General features: G+C 42.4%; 1 protein-coding gene across 2 annotated transcripts in view; it reads left to right on the top strand.

Annotated features, from left to right (window-relative positions):
• The window catches only part of TSPAN8 (tetraspanin 8), a 663,429-nt gene that overhangs the window by 270,454 nt on the left and 365,281 nt on the right, over window positions 1-27,694 (top strand). For both annotated transcript variants that reach the window (XM_069627690.1, XM_069627689.1), the window contains exon 4: window positions 4,310-4,372. In XM_069627690.1, the coding sequence (XP_069483791.1) occupies window positions 4,310-4,372 (63 nt within the window). The remainder of the gene's footprint in view (window positions 1-4,309; window positions 4,373-27,694) is intronic.

Raw genomic sequence — 27,694 nt, 5'->3', positions numbered from 1 at the left:
AAAGTGCAAGGTTACAACCAGTTTAGAGTAAACAAGACCAGTGCAAAGTAAAGCACCCACCATTCAAATGTGTTGCTCGTCCATATAGGCACCCTATAACTTTTGTGTGTAGACCTTCATCACAAGGTGGTAGGACAATCACACCAGTAGCGCACCGTCACACAGACCAGAGGAAAAGAGGAGACCCTTTACAGAGCTTATTTCCAGGGAGTAACACATTTGGCAGGCAGGTCCTTATTCCCATTACAGGAAAGATGGTTGTGAGCTACTATTTAAAGGTGCAAAAACAAAAAAGACAATATAGTGTATATGAACGCATACAAACACAACTCTTGTATCCAAAGGCAGTGTCTCCATACTCATTTAATAAATGGTTTTGTGGAATGATTATTAAGTTCAGACGTAATAACATTGCAATCTTTTTATCCAACCAACAGTGGGGTTGAAATAATTAGGCCCCAAAGTCAAAGTTTGTTACTGACATTGAAGTAGTGTGTATTGTGTTACTAGAGTGTTGTTTTGGGATTCCTGCAATGCAAATGTGTACAAATTAGTTAAAATATGTTCGAAATTTAAAGCAATGCTTAGTCTTTAGGAAGGGTTCTCAAGGGTGTTTCCTTTGAAAATCACCTTTTCTCTTCGTGCCCGAAAAGGTTTCTTGATTCCTAGTCATTTTAGAGCAAATTAAGTTGCGCTTTCAAGTGTTTTCAACTCATTTGCATCCATAAAACACACCACTTTCCAGGCAGCAATAAACCTGTTGGTGCTCTGGAAGCACACTGTTCAAACGGGGTCGAATTTGATAGATTGTGAGGGTCGTTTGTGTATTTGTGGAAGTACTTGTAGAGGTGGAGCCAAGTACCCCCACCCAAAGCTCCTCCCCCATGCTGCCTATATGTAGGGAGCCATAGTGTGAAACATGTGCAATGCCAGTTCGAATACCTATACCGAAGAGAATCTTGGAAGTAAGATTCCCATTTTGGAAGCCATACATGCATTCACAACAATATGATGGCCATTTGAAGGAAGTCCCGGAAGAAGTGTGAAAACTGAGAAAAGGGAAGATCGGTGACGTCATGAAGAACAGAGCTGACGCACCTAGGAAGTGGCAGGAGGCTGGAAAATATAGGCACTCTAAAGAGGAGGTGCCAAAGATGCGCAACATATCGGGCTCGAGATGAAGATGCTCATGCTACAGAAATAATGAAGAAGATATCAAGTCAGTTTACAATTGTACAGATGCAGTAACACAAGTAGACAAAGTATTCTTAAAGGCTGGCTATGTAGTGAATAGATTGCGGCGATGCGCCAACGTACATACATAGGAAACCTATGGACTATGGATGATTCCATTTAGCAGAGCTAGATCCAGTGACAAGAAAGGGTTTCAGCGTGTCGCAGTTAGAAATAGAAAACTTAACCATGGAGGTGAATCAAAGAAAGGCTTGGTTGGCCCAAGACCAGAAAGGCCTGAATGTTCAAGCAATGGTTACAGAATGTGTGAAAAGAACAAAACTCCTGTTTTAGGTGAGGAGCGAGAACATTGAAGACGTCAGAGGTTCATCATTTAATAGTATTTTAAATACACAAAGACTCGAAAACATGGTCTGCAGTCACATGGTCAGATGAAAATACACTCTAGGACGAGCTGTATCGAAACCAAGAAGACAGAGTATGCCTATACTCCCTCATATTCTCCAGCTCAGAGAACATTTTTAAGGCTAACTTCAAAGCCTTAATTGACTGGCAGACTGCAAGGGTGATGAGGGATGACAGGCAAATTGGTGGGAAGCTATAGTTATGACCAGCCCACCAGCACCTGGATGTTAGCCTGCGTGCTGCTTGCGTAGGTGGAATATTCCAGAGGGGTCAAGGGTGCCAACCAATTATAGAGGGCCATGTAATAGAGAGCCCTATAGTTTGAATAACCAATGGGACGTCAAGTATTCACTGACGTTTGTAGTGACCTGCACTAGAGGAAGGCTTAGTTGCCCCATCTGTTGTTAGAGACCCGATCACCTTCCCTGACAAGTATGGAACATATACCTAGATGTTCCCTGTAAACCTATCACCGTCCCAAGTAGGTTTTTGTAGTTTACCATGTAGATTGACATCAATGATGACGAGTTTTTACTATAAAAGTTGTTTTTTTAATGATGTGCATTGAGTGTGAAGACCGAGTGAGTTCATTTATGTTCCTTGTAACTCCCCTTTTTAGATAATTGACATTAAAACAGTCGCACTTTGCCAACTTCCTGAGTCAGTTTGATTATTGATGTTTGAGTATATTCTGCATCTATATCCATCTCAAAGTATTGCTACCTCGTTTTAAAGGGCTGGGTCAGACACCCCAGTTCATACTCTAAAGTCGCTTTGGTGGTAGACAATGCTATGCACCCTGCTGCTGGCAGTTTTGTGCCTTGCCTGTGAGCCATTCCCCATTTAAAACCCTGAGGCTGGTTCTAATGCTGTTGGACTTCCCTTGATCTGAGCAGTCTCTCCTAATGCTGTGCCATTTATTTCAGCTGCGTTTACAACATACAAGTAGTACTCTGGGGGCAATGCTAATGTTGTTGGAACTTATCCTGATCTAGGGGTTCAGTCCTCATCTTTTCTGGACTAATGGCTTGCGTAATTCAGGTACATTGCAACCAGTCGATATCCTTGTAATCTGGGCAATGATTGGGGCATTAGTTAAAAGGATGTCGATTTTCTTTTTGTAAAAACAAAAGCAACTGCTTATGGCAGCAATTTTGAAAGAACTTGGTGGAAAAAAGTGAGCAGTGGTTTTCAATGTCTGCATAATTGTTATTGATTATCAATAGACACAGGGCCTTCTGCAATGTACAGACAATATAAGTAGTGAGAGCAGTGATCAAAAGTTAGTTATTATAAATATGGATGTCCTTTGTTTTGGCATAGGATGAGGGCTTGAGCGTGATCACGCCTGATCACGCCTGCTCATACAGGGGGCCCAGTTGGGATGTCACATATGTCATCACTCCACACTCAAAGATAATTGAAATAAAGGTCAGTACAACATTGGATAGATGTGACAAAGACACTACAGCCCATGTGAAACTTTATTCTGGGTTCTCATTGCGTGTATCATTTATTTCAGGTCCTGTCATCACATATGTCGGTTTTTATATGTGCTTCGCCCTGAAGAAGGCTGGGTCGATGGTTTACCATCAACCGCATAGCCGAAACTCGAGTTGGTAGCCCGATTAAAGTCTTTATAATTAACTTTTATAAAGTAGACTAGCCACAGCCACGCAAATTGTTGTCCATCTGGCCAGTTGAATAACAGGGCACCTTATGGGAAATACAGGCCCAGGGTTGATATCCAGCACTGCCCGTCATTGCTAAACTGGGTTAAAATTGCTACCTTGCGCATTCAATTGCATATGTTTGCACAGTAGAGTTAGGTTTTGCACAATAATGTTAATTTTCTGAGTGTGTATTCAGTGTTTGTCTGATGTTGGTCTCATTGTTATTTACGCCTTAGTATTATGATTAATTGATATTAAAATTCAAATGAAATAATCTGAAAAGAAATGATATTTTGACAGCAGAAACAAGCTGAAGAAAGATTTGATTCTCAAAATTGTCAGAGTAACAAAGCTCACATAATCCTTCCCGGATTGTAGCTACTACTGATACAGTTATATTATCTTATTCAACAGACCTATATGTTTACTCTACAAGAGCAATCCAGTACTGGCCTTATTAACGACAGCCATTTCCCTGAATTCAGAGCTGATTTGCTGAATTCTTTTCTGCTGCATTTTTATTGGATTGCAGGGTTATGCAAATGTTTTAAAATATTTAATTGTAAGAGACGGGGGCAAGAAAGTGGATATAGAGGGCTTGCCCCATACAAATTACACCAAAAATGTGGGAAAAAGGGCCACAGTGAGTTGGCCCTACTATTTGCTGTACCACATCCAAACAAATTGCACAACAACCTCACCCAACCACCAGCCTTTATTGGTCAATGCATCGTGACCTAACCAAAATTGTTTCAGGATTCTTCTAGAAATAAAAAGAATACATGATCAAAATGTTATACACACATTATTAATCATGTGATAAGGGTCAATGCTTCATTAAAAGAAATCTGCTCCCAGAAAAGGTATGTGTGGTATTTAAGTTTAAGTTAATTGCAGACATATACTAACGCAAGCACATGCAACCATAAATGGTATATATTGCTGAATGTACAATATAGTGACTTTGCTTAAAGTGTTGAGTGTAGCAATGGATAATAGTGACCTGACTTTAAAACCCAACATTTTTTTTTCTTCAGATATCTGGTTGTATTATTCTGGGAGTAGCAATAGCCCTGCGTATAAGCAAAGATGCCCAAAAGGTAACAATGTCTGTTTATTTACACATTATTGCCTACGTTTTTGTACTCGTTGTTTAATATTTGCCATTTGACTGGGCATATTTATGGTTCCAATTTGACTTTGTAAAAGTAACATGTATATTAAAACAACACAGTACAAATAAGCCTTGAAATGCAGGATCATGAAATTCTTTTGCTAGGTGTCTAACATGCATGTTTTAAAAACAATTGAACATACACACGCATGGTCTTATTCGAACCTCTATCGTTTTGCCACCTTGCACTCACAACAACAAATGGATAATTAATGGTTTTCAAATAAAATATACAGGATTTATTTGACTTAGTCTGGAGTACAGGTTAGCATCAGTTATACTCATGGCATGCCAACTGCACCAGTGTCTCAGACAGAAGCCTTTTCTGCTTTTAATATATATACACGATATAAGTGTAATCAATACACAAATTGCCACTAGTAATGTAGTGCATAACACCATTCTTAGAGCCTCATCACCGGCTCTAGGACATGTGACCACATTACCACCACATTGCCCAAACTACACTGGCTTCCCATCCCAATCTACTTCTAAACCTCTTGCCTCTCCTACTTGGCAACCACCACCGATATGCGGCCTACTGATGGCCAAACTAAAACATTGGGTGGCACAGAGGCATCTCGTAGTAAGACTATGACAAGACTTGAAACTAGACTGGCTCTCAATGGAAAAACTAAGACACAGTCCTTCTCATGCTACAATTCCCACTACCCCAAGTCTGATTCAGTTTAGGAAAGAACCGAAAACCTGGCTCTTCCAGAAAAACCATGTTGTAACCTAGATTTTGGCTATTTTGTGCACACCCCCCATCCGTATATTGTACTGTAATAATTATTAATGCTTACTTAATGACTTGTTCAATTCTTGCTACCAGTGTTTTGCTCTATGACCTGCACAACACTCTGTTGTTACTAAGCTAGTTTTGCACTGTAAATATAATAATAATAATAATAATAATAATAATAATAATAATAATAATAATAATGGATTGCCATTGTACATCCTGGTTACCTATAGACTCTGGAGTTATACAGGGTTGTGTATTAGCCCCTCGACATTTTTCTTTTGTATATGGATGTGCTTACTGACTCTAAATCATTCTAATGCTGATGTACCTCACTTTGGCGGCAGGCGTATACCGGTGCTTGCATGTGCTGATGATATGGTTTTGCTTGCCCTGGTCGCTGCAAATTTTAATTGATACATATACTGAGTTCATTAATAACCTGGATCCTAGTATACATGCGTCAAAGTCTGCAGTGTTGATAGGTCACACAGGTCAGGGAAAAAATGAAGATAGATTACCTATGTTTTCTGTTAAGAGATAATGATGATGACCGATTTATGACTACCCAAGTTTAACATTTTCTTCTAGTTTTAGTGTTGCAAAGCTTAGAATGCTCCAAGTAATTGGAGGGATATTGCGATGTGCTAAGATCCACAAGTCCTATCCAATACACATTATGTTAAAGGTATATCAATTTAAAACAAAAGCTTTTGCTAAATATGGTACTAGGTTTTGTGGTTATTCAAATATGTTGGTTATACAGATCCCCGTAAATACCTTCTTTAAGAAGATATTGGATCTTCTATTGTTGACCCCAAATTCTGCAGTACACACAAAACTAGGCATGCCACTTCTTAAAGATCAACTGCAGATTTAACCTATATCACTTTGACTTAGAATATGGATAAATAAAAGAGCAACTTTAACTCATTCTATGTTGACACATTTTATATTATCAGAGGGTCATTTTTGTCAATTCCATGGATATCTTATATGAAATGGCTAATGCATGGGATTAATGCAAGTTACATCTTTAATACCCCAAAATGCATTCTTGATCAATATGTTTCTACACTTATGGAAAAATTGCAATATGTAATACCCTCAAACAGAGAAGATAGAGAGATTATGAAACACTCCAATCACTCTCATGATATCTTAATGACAAATTGCTTTTCAAATTATCTTATGTGGTTTAGATTAATTCTTGAATGGTTTCTTGTTACCAGAGCTCCATTTAATGTCCTACTTATATTGTATGTTTTATTTTATTTACTGGGTATTTATAATGCGTCAATACAGCAAATGGCAGGGATGAAGAATAACAAAAACGGTCCTATTAGGCCTTGTGTCATTCAGATCGTCCAAGTGCAGTACCAAGAAGGGCATGGGAGTCGCAGAGGGGGGAGGTGCTGGTCAGAGGGGAACACGCCATTGCTAAGGAGGGAAAAGAAGTGCAGGTTGGAGTGAAGAGCATGCAAGTGCAGGGGCGAGGAGGAGGGAGGGAAGAGGGCCCCTGGGATAGGCGAGTGCTAAGGGCAGGCCAGGTAGACAAATGCCAGCGGAATGCAGGGAGTGCAGGGAATGAAGGTCCACATGCTAAGTGTGATGACGGGGCAGCATGGACTCAGAAGGGGTGCAGTTTAGTAAGGTGGAGAGAGCCCGGTAAGTGCAAATAAAGATGGGGGGTCAGGGTAGACCGAAATGCTGGGCTACACTGGCCGAGGAGGGCCCCAGTGCCCTGTATGAATCGGAAGGAAACAGGCAGCCAGTCAGAATGCAGCAGAGGGGGATGTTTCCAGGGGAGGGGGAGAGGGAAGGAAGTAGAGAAAAGGAGGGTCTTGAAAAACCTATGGAACTTAAGGAGATCCAGCTCAAGCCTGAAAGCGGCAACAAGGCCATTCCAGAGGGAGGCTCCTGCGGAAGAGAGGGATCTACCCCCCACTCTCTGCTTGGAAAAGCATCTGATCTGGAGAGAGTTGGAGCTAGAAGACCGAAGGGCTCTATTGGGGAGGTATTTAGTGAGAGAGAATTTGTTGTAATGGGTTCCCAGTACCCAGAATGCATTGTGGATGATGCAGAGGGTCTTGAACTTGATCCTTGCAACAAACGGGAGCCAGTGTAGGGACTTTAGGACTTGCGAGATGTGGTCCCTGGGCTTGAGGCCAAGGATAACTCTTTCAGTCCTATTGTGGATTATTTGAAGGGGGCGAAGGAAGGATTTAGACAGATTGAGGAAGAGGCTGTTGCAGTAGTCCAGCCTAGAGAGGACCAGAGCTCTGGAGACATTGAGTTTCTGGGGGAAGGTGAGGAAAGGGAGAATGCCTCTGAGGAGGTGCAGCTGAAAGTGGGCCTTCTTGGCAAGGTCCACAATGTGAGTAGAAAAGGAGAGAGAGGAGTCAAAGATGACATCATGTTTTTTTGCCTCACAAACAGGGTGAGGGGAGGGGGCCCATGGATGGCGGCCAGAGAGCAGAAACGGAAAGAGGAAGCTGGAATCCCAATGAAAAAGATCTCAGTCTTACTGGCATTAAGGCAGAGATCGTTAGCAGCACACCATGCCTGAATAGCAGTCTAAGAGCGGTTACAGCTGAATGATCATCTCCATTAGCACCTGGTACATATTGTTGACTCTTCAATGCATTAATGAAAGATGTATTATTTATTTCATTTTTTTTCCAGCCTATGCAACGATTCGGAGGACTAAATTAATTCCCTTACAAAAACATATGAATTTTATACAATGTAGACCAGATAAGCACTATATATTATTGGCTGAAACACCATTGGTAGCATGGACTTTGCTGTCCTACCTTAGGGTACCTCTAAAAATTAGAATTAGTCATATACACTTAATAGAGTACTTCTGGATATTTTATGCATTTTTTATCTTTCTGTTGTACAGTGTTTATTACTTTTTTATCCAGAATAAACTTGGTTGGCTGACTACCAATAATAATAATAATACAATAATAATTAAATTAAATGGCAAACATCCACCATAAAAAGCGTGTGCATTTTGACCATTTCTATAATCATATAGTCAACTAATTATAAGAACAAAAAGCCATAGACATCATGGGAATAGTGAAGACACAAAATAAAATAAAAAATCACCCACATCTAAACATATAAATCAAGCTCCACCCACATAGTAAGACACAAAGAGTCTTCATACTAACATGCAACTTTTCCTCATATGGCAGCTCATGTGGCTGCCAGTCCTCTACTAATATCTCCCTACTAGTTTCCCAATCTTTGAGTATTAGTTGTTTGTCTTTAATCACAGCTCTATAAAAACAGAGAAGCTGAGCAATAGGTGTGATCTAACAACTCCGAATTCTAAAACCAGAGGAATCCAAGCTAATATTGCCTCAAAAGTGAGGGGGTTCTGTAAAGCAGCCAAACATGTCAGCTGCATAATCAGGAGCTGTGCACCCACCATTTAATCCTTCCTTCATCAAGGCGTAGCAGTGTTCCTCTGAACATTTCTACCATGAGCAGCGTCCACAGAGATATACACGGCAGGGCTCCAGCTCCTTTACGGTGAATGCGATGAATACGTTTATTTTCAATGACCGTGTTCTGGGGCTTTTTCAGGATACCTGGTTTCAGAGGAGCTTTAAGGTAGATGGCTTTACGGTTATTGAGCAACTGGCCTACCATCCTAATGGCGGGAGACACTTGGGCGACCTCCTTATAGCAATACGTAATTCCTCCTTGTTGAACTCTGAATGTATTAGCTCTACGATCCCTGGTATTGTGGCTGCAAGAATCTCCCTAGTTTGGGGTAAGATATTCAGATCTATGGTTATTGTTAATATATATTGGAGCCCCACCCATTCCAACTTAATGGTGTTTTTGGAGGAACTCTCTTCTCTGCTTACTGATGTTAATTCCAGATTTGGTGGTGATGATTTAATACTGGCCGGTGACTTGAACTCCCATTGATTAAAGAACGTAGCAAAGACAAATATGATTTCTATTGGGAGAAGAAATGGGGTAACCTGTAACACATTTTTGAGGCAATGGAATCTGCAAATCGCAAATAAAAATGTAATGGGGGACTTGATCCCGGCAATGACTTGGTGGAATGGGAATGTGGGCTCCATTATCGATTATGTGGCAGTGTCCCCTGAACTCTTTAAATGCCTAATGATCTTTAAGATTGTAGACTTGGGAACAAGTGATCACATCCCCCTACAGGCCTCATTTGCAATGAGTGATCAGCGTAATGTGGAAATATTTGATCAAACCCTAACTGTCAATTATATTAATAATTGTATAATTTGCTTTGTATGGAGAGGTTCAGCCCTAAATGCAAAATTGAAAGAAACACTTCTCTGATGTGGTCCATGATCTGGAAAGATTCTGCTCCCCCGCGGGCTTTATGGAATTTATGTGGGATTTAGATCTGCCTAGAGTCAACACTGGTTCCAAGTTTAGTAGGCCTCCTCACAATTTTGATGAGGAGCCTTGCAATCAGAAGGGAACACTGAGAAAATCTATTAGTGCGCTGAATTATTATAACCTTCCTGTTTCTGTCTTTCTTTTTTTTAAAAAAGGGACTGTGCAACGTGTATCGAAATTGGTCCAGGAATAATAGATTTAAGCATATCTACCAGGACGGGCAAAAGATGCTTGAGGCAGTGACATGTGATAAAGAAAAAATGTCTGGGGAATAATAAACTGCCAAGTATCTACGCAAGGCTCTTTGCAGACAAATGTGGTTTCAGGGTATGATTGGTTGAACTGTTTTGGAAATATTTTCAAGGAACCTAATCTTGTGACCAATGTTATATCGAATGATGTACACTGGCACTTCTCATAGAAAGTTAAACTATTGAATGTTCAATCATTTGTGCCCCTAGATTTAGGGCTCCTGGGCCTAACAGGCTGACAAATATCATCATTAAGAATGACATAGGTACCTGGATGGAAATACTTTTCCATCTGTTCAGGAATATCTTGAGGGTCAGAAGATGCCCGAACTCTAGGAGCCGGGCTATAATCCTTCTGATCTATAGGAAGGGCGATCGTAGGGATCCAGTAAATTACTGTCCGATCACTCTTCTTGATGCTGAAAGTAAAATCTTTTCGGGTATAAACCTGATGGAATTGGAGAAATGGGTGGATCGAACTGGCATCCTCTCAAAACATCAAATTGGGTTTTCAAAGGGTCTTACCACCACATTGAATGGTCTTATTGTAAATATTGTTAATGACAGGTCTTTAAAGCAGCACAGCCCAACAATCTACAGTGCATGGATTGATCTATCGAAAGCATTCAACACTGTTAACAGGGGTCGTCTGTTGTGCAAATTAAAAAGCTGGCGTTTACCAGAGGGCCTGCTAGCTATAATTATTTATCTCCATGAGAACACGTCTATTCAGGTCAGGTTGGATATGTCTGGGCACTTACCTATGCAGATCTCAACTGTGAAAGGTGTGAGGTAGAGCTGTATATCGGCCCTGTGCCTTTTTAATCTTTACCTGGCCGATCTAGCTGAAGCTCTCCTACCCCATGCTCTTGTTAGTCCTTGCATTGGAGATTGCAACATTAACTGGTTGGCCTACGCGTATGATATAGGGCCTCATTACACGGATGGCGGTAAGGATTTACCGGTACCGGTAAAATACCGGTACCGGTAAATCCTTACCGCCTTACTACGAGGTCCTTTTGCGGGTTGGGGGATTTAACGCCTGCTTTTTGCAGGCGTTAAAATCCAACCTGCAAAGGGACCTCGGAGCTAATTACGGCACCGCAAAATTGCGGTGCCGTAATTAGCGCCTTCCCCATTCCCATAGAGCCCTATGGGGCAGAAATGGGAATGGGGAAGGGCAATGGTGGAAGGGGAATTTACTGCCCCTCCAACCTTGGAATGGGGCGGTAAATCCCCTTTCCACCAAGGCGGTGCCGGTATTTTACCGGCATGAGCCATGGCGCTAATAGCGCCATTGCTCACCGCCTACCGTGTAATGAGGCCCATAGTCTTTTCAGACTATACCCCCGTAGGCCTCCAGCGCATGATCACTGCTCTTGAGAAATATGTGGGCGTGAACAATCTGGTCATAAAACCTGCAAAGTCGACGGTCATGGCTTTTTGCAATCCATTGAAAAAAAACTCACAAATTTAACGGGAGAATGGGCTCTTTTTTCTTACCTGTCAGGGGAAAGTAATTCCAATAATATTGTATGGGATGGAAGTTAATCCTTGTGCCCGTCAGCTAAACTGGGTGAGATTGAAGGGACGTATATTGAAGAAGGTTTTAGGTCTTCCATTGTCTCTCCCGATGGCCCGTCTTTGTTATGAGCTTGGCCTTCAGTCTCTTAGTGCCTATTTGGACTGGAGGATTCTTGCTTTATGTCTATATAGGTGCTCATCTAAATCAGGGCGCTTATGACTACCTTAATGTCATGAAACAAGATGTATGTAGAATTCTCATGGACTCTGATCTATCAGAAAATTAACTATGGGTGAATATTATGAAGGTTAGACTGGAACTTATGAGAATGGACTGGATCGTGTTGAAAACTAAGTTTAGTGGAATTGAGTCTTTTAAGGTTTTTGCCATTCTTGACAAACCAAGAGAATTGTATTACCTTACCTACAGTGCTTTCCTGATCCAAGGTGGAGATCGGAACTTCTGAGACTCTATCTTAACCTAACTCTCACTAAAGAAGTATAGAGAGTTCGGAAGAAAGAGGCACATCAAGAGTGCTTTTGTGGACTGTGTGGTGAGAGGGTGACGCAAGATCTGAAACACCTGTTAGTTTGCGCTAGAGCAAATCAGCTTCTTAGGTATTTTGCATATTTTATACATAATATCGAACGGTTGAACTCTGATGACTTCTGGTTTAGATTAACTGCTGGGAATGAAATCTTTTTATCTTTGGTACGTTTATGAATCTTGAATGAATTGAGTTTTGTAAAACTAAATTGGATAAGATGAAATTATTGTTTTTTAATTTCTCCTTGTTTCTACTTCTAGTTTAAGCATGTGTTGACTTTTTTTTCTTTCACTATGCTTGCTTTTTTATATTGTGGATTTTTCTTTTTTTTGTTGTTTTTATATGTATTTCTGTGAAAAGTCAAATTTTTGGCTAAATACAAGAACTAAAAAAAATAATTTAAAAGCAAGTTTTGGTGGGCAGCGTGTCGCTGAGGCTACGCTCTGGTGGGCTAGCGTGTAAACCAGCTGTTGAGGTGAGCTTACTCCCTCACCCTTTCTCCATTCGGCCATTGGCTGCTGCGTGTCAATTTCTGACTGCTGGAGCTGCCTTCTGTTTCTGCAAGGGCTTCTGGGCTTCCGGGGAGCGGGTAGATTGTGAGATTCTTTGCTGCCAGCGTATCCACTCTTCCACTCCTCTGTGTGGTTGTTGGAGAAAAACCATGAATTGTGCAGTGCCCTAGGTCCTTGAATTTGAAAAACCCAGCGGAGGTGCACAGGGTGCAAGTTCACTACAAGGCTTATCTAGACATCGCACCTCTGAGCCCCACTTAACTTGTAAAGTGGCCGATACTGCAATGCTGGTGCTGTGAGTTGCTGGGCACATATTCACTCACAGAAAATAGTTGTGCAACCACAGTGTCCTACTGGTTGCACAACGAATACTGAATCTACTTCAGGACCTCGCTTCTATTTCGGTACAACAACCAGGGTGAGTACATTAGTCCTGTTCACAAGTAGTACACCTTCACTACTGAGCAATGCTTACCTGGTTAAATGCATTTGGGAGCACACATTTATTGATTCAGCATATCATATTAGTAAACACCATCAAACCTTTTGCTACTATTGGGCTGCACTGCTTCGCCACTGAAAGTGCTGTTTGATTTTTGCAGAATGACCCTGGGTCTGGTAAGCGACAGGCAAGATTGAACGTATTTACCAAATCTATGCCTAAAACACCATTGCCCTGATAAATTGAATTAATTACCATATAGTTGTTCTTTGTATATATAATGCACTTACTTTGAGTCATTTGCAATTGACAGTTTGCTTGTTACATTTATCACATTATAGAACCTTTGAACTTCACCTGATGAAGGGAGTTATCATCCCGAAACTTGTTGTGCTGCTAATTTATGAATATAAAAGAAGACTTGGACAAAGAACCTATCACTGAATAGTGTCATTACCGACCTTTGAAAATGTGCATCTTGTAGAATGTTACAACGATTACCATTTCTTTACATATTGTTTTCAAATTTTTGACAAATTATTGGCTGATATTCAGCAACAAGATGTGCAGGGGACGGGAGTAACTGATATTTTTCAGTTCTCCAACTCTGTGTCAGCGTTGTTTCCTCGTCTGCACCCAACTTGTCCTTAACCCTTTGTATATATCTTGAACTTAACATCATAAGACTACCAAGGTGTGCATCTATACGATATGGATATTCGTAAGCATCCCAACTGAGAGTCCTTAGGGATTGGGTGGACCCTAACTCTTCCAAAGGATGGCAACACTTGGAGGAACGGGTTACAGATGGACCCCTTATGTATATGCCTTGGATCCCACGGAATCTGAGACCTTTGGGAATGTACAAACTCTTAACTTCCAAATCCATTCTTGGATGTTCTCATCACTTCAGACATCCTCCTTTCTAATCCCCTTACTACCCGTCTCTCTTGGACTGACCACTTCCTTCTTTCCACTCACTTGAAGCATCCTGTCCCTTTGGCAAAGCCCCACCCAGCTCTGCCACCTTTCTTCATGGTCATTCGACCTATGAAGCGAGTGTCAGTGGCCATCTTTTTTCCACCATCTCCCCCCCCACCTACCCCTGTGGCCAACTCCCATTCTGAGACACCCCTTTCCAACCTACACCTTTCTATCTATAACACTCTGGATATTCTTGCCCCTGTCATGAGGATCAACCTGAAGCCTGCCACCAAGTGCAACTCTTGGTACAACTGCGATCTGGCCGCTCTGAAACGTAAGTGCAGAATAGCTGAGCGGAAGTGGAGGGCATTGGGCGCACCCTCTGACAAACTGGCTTGACGCCTGCTCCAAAGGCAATACAGACTCTCTATCTTCTCTAAGAAGTGGGTCCATATTCAAGCCTTCATCTCTGCGGCCTCTAACACGACAACCAACTTTTCAAAATCTGCAAGGAGCTGGCCAATCCTACTGCAGTATCTACCTCTTCACCACCCACCCACGCCCCCTGCAAGGCTCTGACTTCTCATTTCACCACTAAAACTCAGGACATCCTGTCTGCACTCCCCTCTTCTTATCCTCCCTCTCCCTCTGCCTCTCTCAGGCCCTCCTTTGCCACCCCCTCCCCTCCTCTCCTCCCTCTCTCCTGTAACACCTGATGTTGTTTCTAGACAAGTCTGGTCTATGAAAGTGTCATCCAAACAGGTGACCCCCTGCTCCTCCAGAACCATTAAGGACTACATTGTTTCTTTCGCTCCAGCCTTGGCCAATTTCTGTAATCGCTCCTTCACCACTGGTTCTTTCCCCTCTCTTTTCAAGAACTCCCTTGTGCACCATTTACTAAATAAGCCTTCTGCCGACCCCTCCATTCTGGAAAACTCTCGCCTGATCTCTGTCACCCCTTTCCTGGGCAAACTCCTGGAAAAGTTGGCAATCTCCCAGCTAACCCTCCACACTGAATCTATTGGTTGTCTCAATGGCATCCGTCTGGCCACAGAGCAGCCAGATACACGGAAACTGCTTTCCTGAACATCCGTGAAGATCTGCTCTCTAACATTGACTCCAGGTTTCCCTCTGTCCTCATTCTCCTTGACCTTTCCTCTGCATTTGACATGGTCAACCACACCATCCTGATCAATCATCTCCGAGAGACCCTGAGCATCACGGATCAGGTGTTGGCGTGGCTGACCTTCCTTTTGGACCGACCCTTCCAGGTTCAGTTTGGGTCCTTTCTCTCCACCACCTCTCTGTCCACATGTGGAGTTTCCAAGGGTGCTATCCTCTCACCCTGGCTCTTCAATGTCTATCTGGCCCTTTGGCCCTCCTGGTCTCTACCTTTTCCTCTAACTTTCAGTGTTGTGCTGGTGACACGCATCTCTCTTTCAGGCTACCCTCGGCCTCCTTCTCCTCCTTGCTCATCCCAAACTGTCTATCCGCTATTCACGCATGGTGCACCTCTAACGATCTCTGCCTTAATGCCACTAAGACGGAGATCCTTCTCATTGGGACCACTGACTCACTTTTCCTCTGTTACTCTGGCCGCCCTCCTTGAGCCCTCTCCCTGCCCCCTCTTGTGAGGCAAAAAACCTTGGGGTCATCTTTGACTCCACTCTCTCCTTCTCTTCCTGTATCACGGACCTTGCCAAGAAGGCACATTTGCAGCTGCACCTCCTCTGAGGCATTTTCTCTTTCTCACCTTCCCCCAGAAACTCACTGTCTCCAGACCTCTGGTTCACTCTAGGCTGGACTACTGCAACAGCCTCTTTCTCAACCTGCCCAGCTCTATTCTTCGCCCTCTTCAACTCATTCAGAAAAGACTGCAAGATTTATCCTTGTCCTCAAGCCCAAGGACTGCATCTCTCTGGCCCTGAAATCCCTCCACTGGCTCCCGCTGGCTGCAAGGATCAAGTTCAAGACACTCTGCATCATCCACAAAGCTTTCTGGGGCTGTGGCCTCACTATCATCAACTCTCTCATCCTAAATACCTTCCTTCTATAGCCCTCCGCTCGTCTACCTCTAATTCTCTGCTGGTCAGTCGTTTCTCCAAGCAGAGAATGGGGGGTAGATCTCTCTCCACTGCAGGTGCCTCCCTCTGGAATAGACTCCCTGCCCCCTCTCCACCTTGAGCCGGATCTCCTTAAGTTTCGTAAGCTCCTCAAGACCTTTCTTTTCTCCTCCTCTTTCCCGCTCCCTTTCCCCTGCTAACTTAGCCTTGTGCCTTCCTCCGTCTGTTGACTGGCTGTTTGGTGTCCTTTGAATCTTTCAGGGCACCAGTCCCTCACACCCCACTGACCAGTTCCCCTGCCACCTGGCCCACCTTGCACTGCCGCCTGGCTTACCTAGCACTATGTGGCTGGGTTGCTCTCCATAGTCCCAGCCTTCCTTGCACTTAATTCAGAGAACTTCTGCTCTGGTTGCACTTCCCCCTGTACCCTCTCCGCTGCACTTCTTGTTGCGCACTTGCACTATCTATATGACACTAAGCCTAGTAAGATCGTTTGTCATGTCTTCCCTTGTTCCTGTTCCCTTGCCTGGTTGCGCCTTGAAACACTTGTGTATATATGCATGCTAAATAACCAATCAATCAATAAGTGCAGGCATTTATTCTTTGTTATCCGAATGGCTGCATTATCTGACTTAGTTACACCCAAGCAACAGATGTAAGTCTGCAATATTTGTAATGGTTTATTTTTCATTGTTTAAGAGATCCACTAAATGGTTGTGGTTGTGGTGAGGGAGCAGGGTACGTTTTGGATGTTTCATAGTTTAATATCCACTGGACCAACTTACAAGTGTATGTCAAATGCATTGCCAATATATGAGCAGTGAGAATCCAATGTATCCCAGGAAACATGTCTTTATGTATAATAATCACAGGTTCACAATATGTGAACCAATCTAACCTTCCTAAACTGGAATGTGTGCTAGTTGAATAACCCAATAAAAGTGCATAAGATCCTGGCATATATTGAGCAATATAAAGTGTAAATTGTCCTATTGCAGGAGAACCATGCTACCAAATGGGTTAATGAATCTTTTGCCCAAAAATTAGGAAATTAAGAAATTACACTGATGAATTGTCCTAGTCCATAGGGGTGCTCACACTGTTGCACAAACCAGTGCATTTCAAACATATGTCGTTGATTGGTGACCCATTGGGAAGATACTTTATTTGCATGGATTGTGTTGGAGTTTAGATCTAATTGTAAACTTGTAGGGTCCCAATGCCGATGGCTCTGGCATTTATACACATGTAATTTCACTTTGCTAGAAAATGGCCACGCCACACATAATATGCCTAGGGATCTAAATACGATAATGAACACCTCTGAGGACCACACTATCTCGATACATAAAACCCTTACCCAAATCGGCCCAGGTGATCTTATTTGGTATGTCTGACAGAAAATGGATTGATGCTTGGAGGTGCCTTCATCTTGATATTAGAGACTATTAGTTGGTCCATGGCATGTGGTCCATATCGACTATTGGCTTATATCTAAGACACTTGTGGGGCTAGTAAAATCATGCAATATTGTGGATCGCACATTGTCAGATCACTACCCTATTTTGTTGAATCTGGATTCAGGGACTTCTCTCATGAGAAGAATGCCATTGAGGTTTAAACCAGATGTACTTCTGGACCTGGTTTTTTAGTCCAGCATTTCTGATCATATCAAAATGTTCTTTGATCTAAATGTCGTCTCAGTGGCAGAGGTGGGAACACTGTTGCAGGTATTCATAGTTTACATACGCGGAATCACATGTCTATGGAATTTGGTATTCTCCGCAACAAATGCAAAGAACTTAGACTCTGAATTGAAAATGAAATTGCTTGAACTACAATACACAGTGTCTCAATATCTTGCTGACCTGTTAGGTATCATAAACAAATTAGATACTTTTTTCACCATTGCCAACAGAGAAAAACAGTATTTTGTTGTTTCTGTAATGGCTACGAGATATAGGGAGGCTGGCTGACCAAGCAGACCTCTAGCTAGGCTCATTGAAAGTTAAGTATTATCTGGAAATGAGCTGGCAGTTAAACACAACACTTGATGCTTTTCTACAATACCATAAGACTCTGTATGTTCCGCGGTGCAATAAATCGAGAGCTGAAACTATGCAGCTCTTAAACTCTCCAAAATCAGAAGAACCTAGAGCTAAACTTCATACCCCACTCAAAGTCTTCCAAGAAATAAAGTGTTAGGGTCCCATGGCCTTTGTGTGGAATTTTATAAAAAAATTACAATTCCCTCCTAAACTCCAACTTACTTCTGGCCTGGAAGGAATCTCTGTCGTGGACAAACTTCCAACATCTCGTTGTGAGGCTATTATTACACTTTCACTTAAGCACCAATAGCCCATTAGTCGATCGAGGATCATATACACCGTTATCATTGCAGAACGTAGATACAAAGATGTTTGCCAGTGTCCTAGAAACTCCATTAATGCGGCTGATGTGAACCTAATTCATGCGGATCAATCAGGATTTATTCATGGATGCTCTACAATATTGAACCTGAGGCGTCTGTACAACAACCTGTGTCAAATACATCCTAAAATGTCCACTGTTGCTGTCGTGCTGGATGACGAGAAGTCATTTGACTCAGTGTCTTGGGATTTTTTGTTCGATGTGATGGAGGGCTACAGATTCGGTAACTACTTTATTTATTATATTAAATTGCTATATACCCATCCAGCGGCTAAGATAAATGTAGGTGAGGCCATATTAGTGTCATTTTAATTGGAAATGGGAAACCGACAAGACTGCACACTTTCTCCTGTAGTCTTCGGCATTATTATTGAATCTCCAGCAGATTTCATGGGACACAAACATAGCCGGCGATGCATGCGACACATTTTTCTATATGCTGATGATGTTTTTGTGTATTTCGGAGATCCTGAAACTAATATGGCACTGATAATGTTAGACACTGCCCGATTTTGTGAACATTCAGGTTTGTCAATAAATTGGACCAAATCCCTTCACTCACGTGCAATACAAAACCCACTAGAATCAGAACTAGATTGAACTGGGCTCCCCAATCAATCAAGTACTTAGGCGTGGAGGTGTCGCGAGAGAGCTCCACCCTACACTCTTATAACTTGGGCTCCTATTTAAATAATCTATATCTTAAACTCTGCAGGGGGCCAAACTACCATCTTACTAATGGGGAGGATAGCGCTCCTAAAAATGATTGTACTGGTCAAACTGCTATATTACTTCCTGAACATCCCTACCTTACTTAATCATTCCTTTTTTGAGAACCTACACAAGGAATTGCTGCAATTCTTATGGAGCCCAGGTCTGGCATGTAGGACATTTATGAATATGACTAGTCCATACACAATGTGGGGGTTTGCAGGTCCCGGATTTTGAACTATATCAGCAAGTGGCTCAATATGGCTTTGTTTCATACTGGTATGGGTTTGATGGATTTGTCGCACATGCTCAGCTAGAGTGGAATGCTGCTGTTGCTATGAACTTGAAATCTGCCCTCATAAATATATGTTACGCTCATGCTTGATTCTTTGATTGCTTCAAACCTTGTTGGCAGCCTGGAAAAGGATTATGAAACGTGTGCCGTTACCAGAAGTATACCATCGGGATATCCCTAGCTAAAACATACAGGATATACCTCCCTCTCTAGAAGTGACTGTAGAAAACAACTGGGAAAAGACCGGATTGGAGACGTTGAGCAATTTGTATATCGATGGCCTGTTTGTTACCCTCCCCAAAATACAAGATAGAATAGGCAAGGGCGCCATGGCATCTTTACAATATGTGTGCTTACACTCTGCTATCAAGCCTAAATGGGCTGGGTTTCCTATGGAACCAATTATGCATCCGTGTACGAATTTCTTTACCAATTTAATCCATTACTTTATATCTACGTTTTGAATGGTTCAGCTAAATGTCAGTCTATCTCCCTCTGATGCTCGTGATATATTGGCCAAGTTGCTGAATATGGAAGCAAATGATGCACGCTCATTAAAGCAGTATCCTTGAACACTACACTTAGACTGATAAACTTTAAAATACTACACAGGATGCATTTCGCACTAGGGCTTTACTCATACTATACACATATGATCTGAATTTGTCCCACTCTGACAAACTATTGGGCCAAGGTTTGCGCTGAATTATCCATGCAGCTTGGGAGTGTGGTACCCATGAATCCCCTATGGCGTCTATTTGGCGGATACAATAAAATGCCCAATGTAATGTCTACATTTTTACGTCTCTGCTTTCTGCTTGCTAAGAGTGCAATCCTTATTCTCTGAAAACAGCCAAATCCCCCTCCTTTGGAAAACTGTCTAAATGATTTGAATCGTGCTAATAATCATGAGGAGTTGTATATTTCACTGCTGTCTATGGCCAACCGGACCACAGACATATGGACACATTATCACGCTTACCGATTGGCTCATAAAGGCAATCTAGAGCACATCTAATGTTGAGTCATTGGTATTAAGTTATCTAATAATCCTGTAGTATTGCATATTGTGATATCATGTTGACATTGGGTGATTACTGTTTACCTTTTGCCTACAATTTGTATAATTTTAATGTCATATATACTTTGCCAAATGATTGAAAATAAAGTTAACAAAATATATAATTCCTCCACAATTGAAACAGCTTATTACAATTCCTCATCATGTGGCTTTGCATGCTTCTTCTGCAACCACAGTACTTTCATGTGCCTTCATCTGTATACATGAATTTGGCCATCTTGATAGGTTTTCTGTAAAGTCTGAAAATAACTTTCATCTATGAAGCCCTTGGATAAATATAACCTTACTAGATAAACTATTTCCCTGGCTGCCTACAATCATCATCAGCTAACTTGCTTGGCACTTCTTGTGCCTCTGGTGCTCCCTCTAATTTCTGCTCTTGTCCTCACCTCACTCCCTTACTCTGGAATGCTCTGTCTCTCCCTCCCCACATTACTCCTACTCTATGTCTATTTAAATCCAACCTCCTAGCTCGCCTCCTTTTCCAAGAACCACTTGCATAGCATTCTTCGCTACCACGTCTCCCCGTTCTCCTCTCCCCCTACCTCTCTACAAAAGCTCAATGGCACTTATTCCTTATCCCTTCATCCTACAACATAGCACTACCTCCACTATCCCCTTCCTATATCATGCTCTACTGTCCTTGTCCCTGGCTCATGTTTCTACCTCCCCTGCATCATCTGGTCTTATATCCACATCTCCTCACCCATCGTTAAGGACACGCCTACGCACATAGCCCCAAATACACTTTCTGCTGTACAGGTGCCATACAAATGCCCAATAACTAAAAAAACGAATGCCTATATCTCATTCTGAAGACTAGTTTTCCCCAGTTTTCCATTGTTTTGTGAGTCATTCTTCCCCTTTAATGAATCTCAAATTAGCTAAATCAGATACTCACTTCCAGCCTTTGGCTTAGCAGAGCATTGGTTCCCCTAGAATAGCAGCACAATAGTGTCAATAAAGAAATTCAAGGACTGACATCTGTGAAGTTCCTGCAAAGACAAAATCTATGTAGTCCTTAAAAAAGAATCATTGTAACTTCTTTCCACGCATCCTTTAACCTAAGAATGTTTACCTCAATCTAACTTTTTCAGATAAGGATTTTACATCCTGTAGTTGAGAGGGACATGTGCACATTGCTGTTTTTTTGCACTAAATGGTTGTCCCATCCATCACTGCACCACTGTTTTGTCGGCAAACATCTTTATATATAAAGCTGTATTTATGTGTGTGTGTATGTTTGTTCGGCTATACAAATCCACACTGTTGAACCCACATCTACCAAATTTTACAGGGATTCCTCTTTTGTCTGGGGCAAGATCGTAGTCTATGTTTGGAGGCAAAAATCCACTCCGTACATACCCTCATTTACTGATACTCACCCCGATTCACTACAGTAGGGTCTAGAAGGAGGCAACATTTGGAAAAGTGCCTGAAGCAAAACGTTCGATGTGTTGGTTATTCCTTTGAAATGTATTACTACTGTACACAGTTCGAAAGTGTTTATTAAAGCATTTTTAAAGGGAATTAAAGGGAATTTAAAAAAAAGTGTTATCACGCCACTCCAAATGGCAAGGTTTCAGTTTACTTAAGTTCATTCAGAGAAGAGAGCACAATCAATCAATCTTTTTGGGACATTTTCTCAAATGTGCTGAAGCCATTGAGTGACTGAAACATGCCGCACAAAAAGACGAACTTGGAAAAGCTCCATCTGATGCAAAGTGAAAATCAATATCAAGAGCTTCTGAAACACAACAACAAACAGCAGCACGACTTTCCGACCAAAGGAAAAGAGCACCATCCTCCAGGGCACATGAGACACCAGAGCAAACTGAAGCAAGACTTGTCGACAAGTGGACAAGAGCAACATCCTCTGGAGAACATTAGACACCACTCGATCAGGACACGGGCAACACCGGGTACCCCAGCTTGTCGCCTAGAAAACAAAGCATATGCAGCTGATACAATTCTCTCGCGATAGTTTTTTTAGTAGGTGTCTACTTATCACAACCAAATTCAGTTGTTGCTAGATGCCCAGTGATCCTTTTATTTTTTATTGTACTCCTCTTCCAATCACTTTACTTGAAAATACCATTTCTCCATTGAACATTTGTATTGTTTTCTCTTCCTCATTCTAACCAGACATGCATTGTTTGACAGCTTGTTGCAAATGCTCAGTATGTCTATTTCTGAATGTTTTTATGTTTTTGCATGTTTAGATTTGTTTGGCTAAACTCTTCTCTTGAGGAATTAATACAGAACAACAACTAACAAATCTTCTTTGGTGTTTCTATAAAATGGTTACATCGTATTCCTAAACAGCAGGTATAATTTCAAACCTAAATCATTTCTCCTCTTTAACCACAAACACACTGCCACTAGGAATACAGAAAAGGAATAGAAGCACTGTGTATGGATTAAATGTTCTGAAATATTTCTATTGACTGTCCATGCAGCACCATAACGAAGAATGCACTTTTACTTTGTGTTCTGGTGTACTGTATATTTGTATTTTGTTTGGTGTTCTGCCAGTGACACTCCTAGTGACTACTTTCAGTAGTCACCTTGCAGTAGACGGTCAGGGTGCGAATCTTCTGTCCCTCACCTAAAGTAACATCCAAGTTCTGAGAACACCCATCAAGAACAGTCACCTTGCAATAGAATGTCCCGCCTCTCATGGATGTCAACATCTGCCATCAAAGCAGCCGCATTACATAACAGTAGCCAGTTGTTGGGTACCCCCTTCCTTCACCTGGGTTCCACCAACCATGAAGATCACATCATGGCTACCTAACAACTCCCATGCTGAGCAATAAATGGGCAGGTTAATTAATTGCACTAACTGAAACTGCATTCCGATATTCTGTGAACAATACGACTTAAATAATATTTCACAGTGGTTATTAATTGTCCATCTGGAAGGTATGATGAGCTTTGGTGTCTTGATATCTGTGCCTAAAGCTGTGATGACAGTATTTGGGAAAAAGTCAGTGGCAAATGCGTATAATTGGCTGTATCTACTGGATCCATTTGCTGGCACCTGCCCCCTGTTCTGTTTATTGGATATGAAAATCAGAATTCTGATTATAAACATTAATAATGTTCTTTGCTTCATTGTGGTGTATGGTACAGACCACTTTTTCACATTTTAATATTGCTTCTCTCTAGTATTTTTTCTAGTATTATAGGGCCATGAATGTGTTGAAGGGAAGTCTTATTTTAAAATGACTTTGCTGTTGTGTCCTCTATCAATTTCCCTGCATTGAATGCATTGAACAGCTTTGAACACACTCATTAAAACTACTTAGGACTTGCATTTGCATCCAAAATAAACAGGAATGACTCCATGCAAGTTGTTAATCCACAACCTTGTGAGAGTTTGTATTGACACATTATGGTGACACCATCATCGCCTTGTTCCTGATGCTTTGATTTGACTTTTTGGACTCATGTTGGTTCACCCATCTCGAATCTCGTCATTCTCATGCAGGACTTCCTTAAGCATCACGTAATCATGGTGACCTTGAATCATGTTATGCCCATCTATGACTTGAATCCTGGCTTGCACTTGCTGATCTCTTGCAACATTAAATGTTCAGTATTGACCTCTGCAACTTGATGGGCTCTCTCCACTTTCTTATGTGCTCTATAACACTGTATTTTGAAGACTTTGCTTCTTCTTCTCTTTCACCACTTTCACTGCTTCGCAGTCTTCTCTTCCCCTCCCTGTCTTTTCCCCCCTCCCTCACTATATTCTACGCACTTACTCTATCAGAATTGTCGTCAGGCCTAGTACGATAGTCGCTTGTTTATTTCCTACCCCCACCCCTCACATTCTGTCAAATCTCCAGCACTACCAGAAATGTCATCAGGCCTAGTACGATAGTCGCTTCTTTTGTTCCTCTATTCTGACCCTCGTCTCCCTCACCTTTTGTCAATCTCCTGCACTACCAGAAATGTCATCAGGCCTAGTACGATAGTCGCTTGTTATGTCCCCACTGTCCTCCCTCACGTTTATCAATCTCCAGCACTACCAGAAATGTCGTCAGGCCTAGTATGATAGTCGCTTGTTATGTCCCCCTCACCTTTTGTCAATCTCCAGTACTACCAGAAATGATGTCAGGCCTAGTACAATAGACGCTTGTCTGTCTCATCTCCTACCTCGCCCTCCCTCCCTCTCCTCCTTATCATTGTCAAAAGCTATTGCACTATCTGAAATTTCGTCAGGCCTAGTAGTATATTTAATTTCACATTCTTAATGTCTCAAGGCCTTGTAAGAATGTCATTGTATTTTCCCTGGCTCCCTCCCTTGCCTTGAAGCGCTTTGAAACACATGGGTGTATAGGCGCTATACTAAAAAACTATCAATAACAATCAATAACAACTGCAAAGCTGGTTAAATGCAGTAGGTGAACTCCCCTTTAGTACTGTGGCAATCCAACAACATCATCAGTGTACAGTAACTAAAAAAAGAAATTAATTAGCATGAGTAAAAAAAAGGCATAAATTGACAATTGACCCCCTAGTGTTTAAAAGTGTGAAAGATGCATACACGTGACCCAAAAGTGATGCAAACACATAGTTCTGCCATCTTTCAACTTGCTACTTAAATGTATCCCCTAATAGACGGCCAATGCTCTTTTCCTTTTAACTTGTACAACTTAGCCAATCTGTTTGAAAAAGCCTCATTGCACATTTAAACCAATGTTTAAGTTGTTCAGACCCACCTTGTAGGTCTGGTCTGTTTTCAAAGTTGAGTGTCTGTACCCGTACACTAGCAATGTAGCTACTTCAGGACTGTATAAAAGGAAACAAACAGGGTCTCACTAAATCTTCCTACATTTGTATTTAGTGCCACAATGTGGTGTGGTGCACTGATAATAGCAATCACCCCCAAGCAAGGCAGCGGTGGCTGTAAGCTGTTATCAGCTATGTCTGCCCCCCAACAGGGGGTGATAGCCATTGCCACACCCGGGTTCAACCAGGGTGCAAATGGATTACTTTCTTTTGTACAGGAGTTGGGCTGCGCGCGTATTGTGAAGACCTAATCTACCGTAACAAATAAATAAAAACAAGATGGCCGTCACCATAGGAAAAGGAACTATGGCCCGCATTACAAGTGAGCCGGTCCAAAAATAAGGTGCCGGTAACAATGTTACCGGGCCCCTTTGCCAGACCAGCTCACTCTGAGTCTGCCTGTTGGGGCTGTGAACTTCCGGCATGTCTGACCTGCCAGTATTTCAGATCCCTACCAGCAGATAAATCACAGAAGCACCGGCACTGTTAAAAACGGTGCCGGTGCTTCACTGTTCCCTTGCGACTCCTCTGGATTGGGAACTTTCTGTTCTCCCACCACCTGTAATATCCCAGTGTTACCGGGATATCGGGCTGCGGAAACGGGTAAGCTGAAGTTGCTGATATGCCGCCCGTACTACCGGTGGCCTACTGGCACTACCAGCAGTCTACTCGCAACCTTGTAATGAGGTCTGAAGTCCCTTTTCCATGTCTGCAGTGGCCAAAGGCATTAGGAGTGCCGGGATGGAGCACAAAGCTGCGATCCAGCTAATAAATTGGGAGGGGGGGGGTTGGGTAAGAGAAAGGTTTTGTTTTGGGATGGGTGAGGGTGGGGAAGTGGGGAGGCAACAGGGAGAGCCTCTCTGTTGCCTCCCCACAATCAACATGGCACCACCCGGGGAAGGGCCTCGGGTGACTGGAAACAGTGGGTGGTACACAGCCACCCGATTGGGTGAGCACCCTTCCCAGGTGCAAATTTTCTTTTATACATATTCACAATAGGAAACAAAAAACAAATGTGCAAGAAGTGACTCACAGGCTATAAGGTTGAAACGTGTGTCACCCAAGGATACAAAGGCCCATCACAACATCTGTATCTAGGCCAAGTGCTGAATTACCCTCGGGCAAGGCATTCACATGTGTGACAAGGGAGGAGGAACACAGCATGCACCACCAATTTAAGGAAGGTTTCAACAGCGCTAATAATGCTGTTGTAACCTTTCTTAAATAGGTGCTGAAATGCTTTGTAAAAGAGCATTGTAGAAGAGTTTAGGAAAAGAGCAAGGGAGTATGCAATTACCAAAAGATAGGCTACTTTGCAGCCTATCACAACAGGTAGTCTGTACATAAACAATCCGGACTCTAGGAGATTCTACTCCTGATTTCCCCTGTCTCATGCTCCTCAGTCCGTGTTTCTTTCCCAGGTCAGGCTCCTAGCCTTTGTCTCGGGTGTACTCCATTGCTGCTTGGGATCAATGATCACGGTTAGGGTGAAAAGAACTCCTATTGGGCCCATGTGGTATCATCTGAAACATAAGCACATGAAAAATAGGTCAAACAGTGTCAAGGGAGTGTCTATATACTGTGCAGTGGTATACTCTATGATGATGAAAGGCCCTAGCCCAATGTCCAATTCCCTACTCAGGCAGGCAATGTCTTATTGTTTTCCTACCTTGCAAACACCCTTCAGTTCACTCAATGTCCCAGGGTGTTTAACGCACCCAGCACACTTGCATTGCTCTACTGAAGTCAGTTCTATTTCTAACAGTCTTCTACCTGGGCAAGTGTTGTGATTCCATTACCCTTTGCCCTGTAGATATTTTCAGCTGGCCTACCACTCACTTCCAGGGCAAGACCTGATGCTTCCATCCCCTTGACCTGGGGATAACTTCAATTGGTCTGGGCAAGCACTTCTTCACCCCCTGCTTGTGTGCTCTTCTGGCTCTTCAGGCTACAGTTATTATAACCCCAAGCCAGCTGTCGCTTTCCACTATGTGTGGACTGGTCGGCCACACATTTCAACTAGCAGGAATACTGAGGTCTGTATTGCGCAGATACTTTTCTAACCATTGCGTGTGAGTGCTCTCCTTTGCCTGGATTCTCCCCTGTGCTCCTATCAGTGGCCCCTCCAGCTCCGGGATGCCGGTGCACAGATTTCCCACATTTGCCCTTGGTTGGTGGAGCTAGTCATTGCAAGAGGCATATTTCTTTTTTGCTTTGCACGTCTCATAGTGTTTCTTTGTGCTTAGGTGCTGTATTTCGTTGCACCTCAGAATTATTTTTGACCTGTTACTCCCAGGCAAGGGGCGTTTCCATCCGTTACTACCTGGCAGAGGAGACCTTCATAGCATATTTTCACTTAGGCCACAATAGCTAACTTTCCCTGAAGTGTTGTCTGTGGGGCACCGTGCTAGGATGGTGTTGGTAGCCTGGGTAGGATCTGGGTGATCATCATGTACTGCCTCCAGCAGTCTCCATTGCATAGCAGGTCCCCAGAGTACCTCTGCCTCCC

This window comes from Ambystoma mexicanum, chromosome 12 (assembly GCF_040938575.1).
Source record: "Ambystoma mexicanum isolate Mex_15411 chromosome 12, UKY_AmexF1_1, whole genome shotgun sequence".
NCBI classification, from domain to species: domain Eukaryota; kingdom Metazoa; phylum Chordata; class Amphibia; order Caudata; family Ambystomatidae; genus Ambystoma; species Ambystoma mexicanum.
Note: the sequence above shows the minus strand (reverse complement) of the source record. Positions and strands in the feature narration are given on the sequence as shown.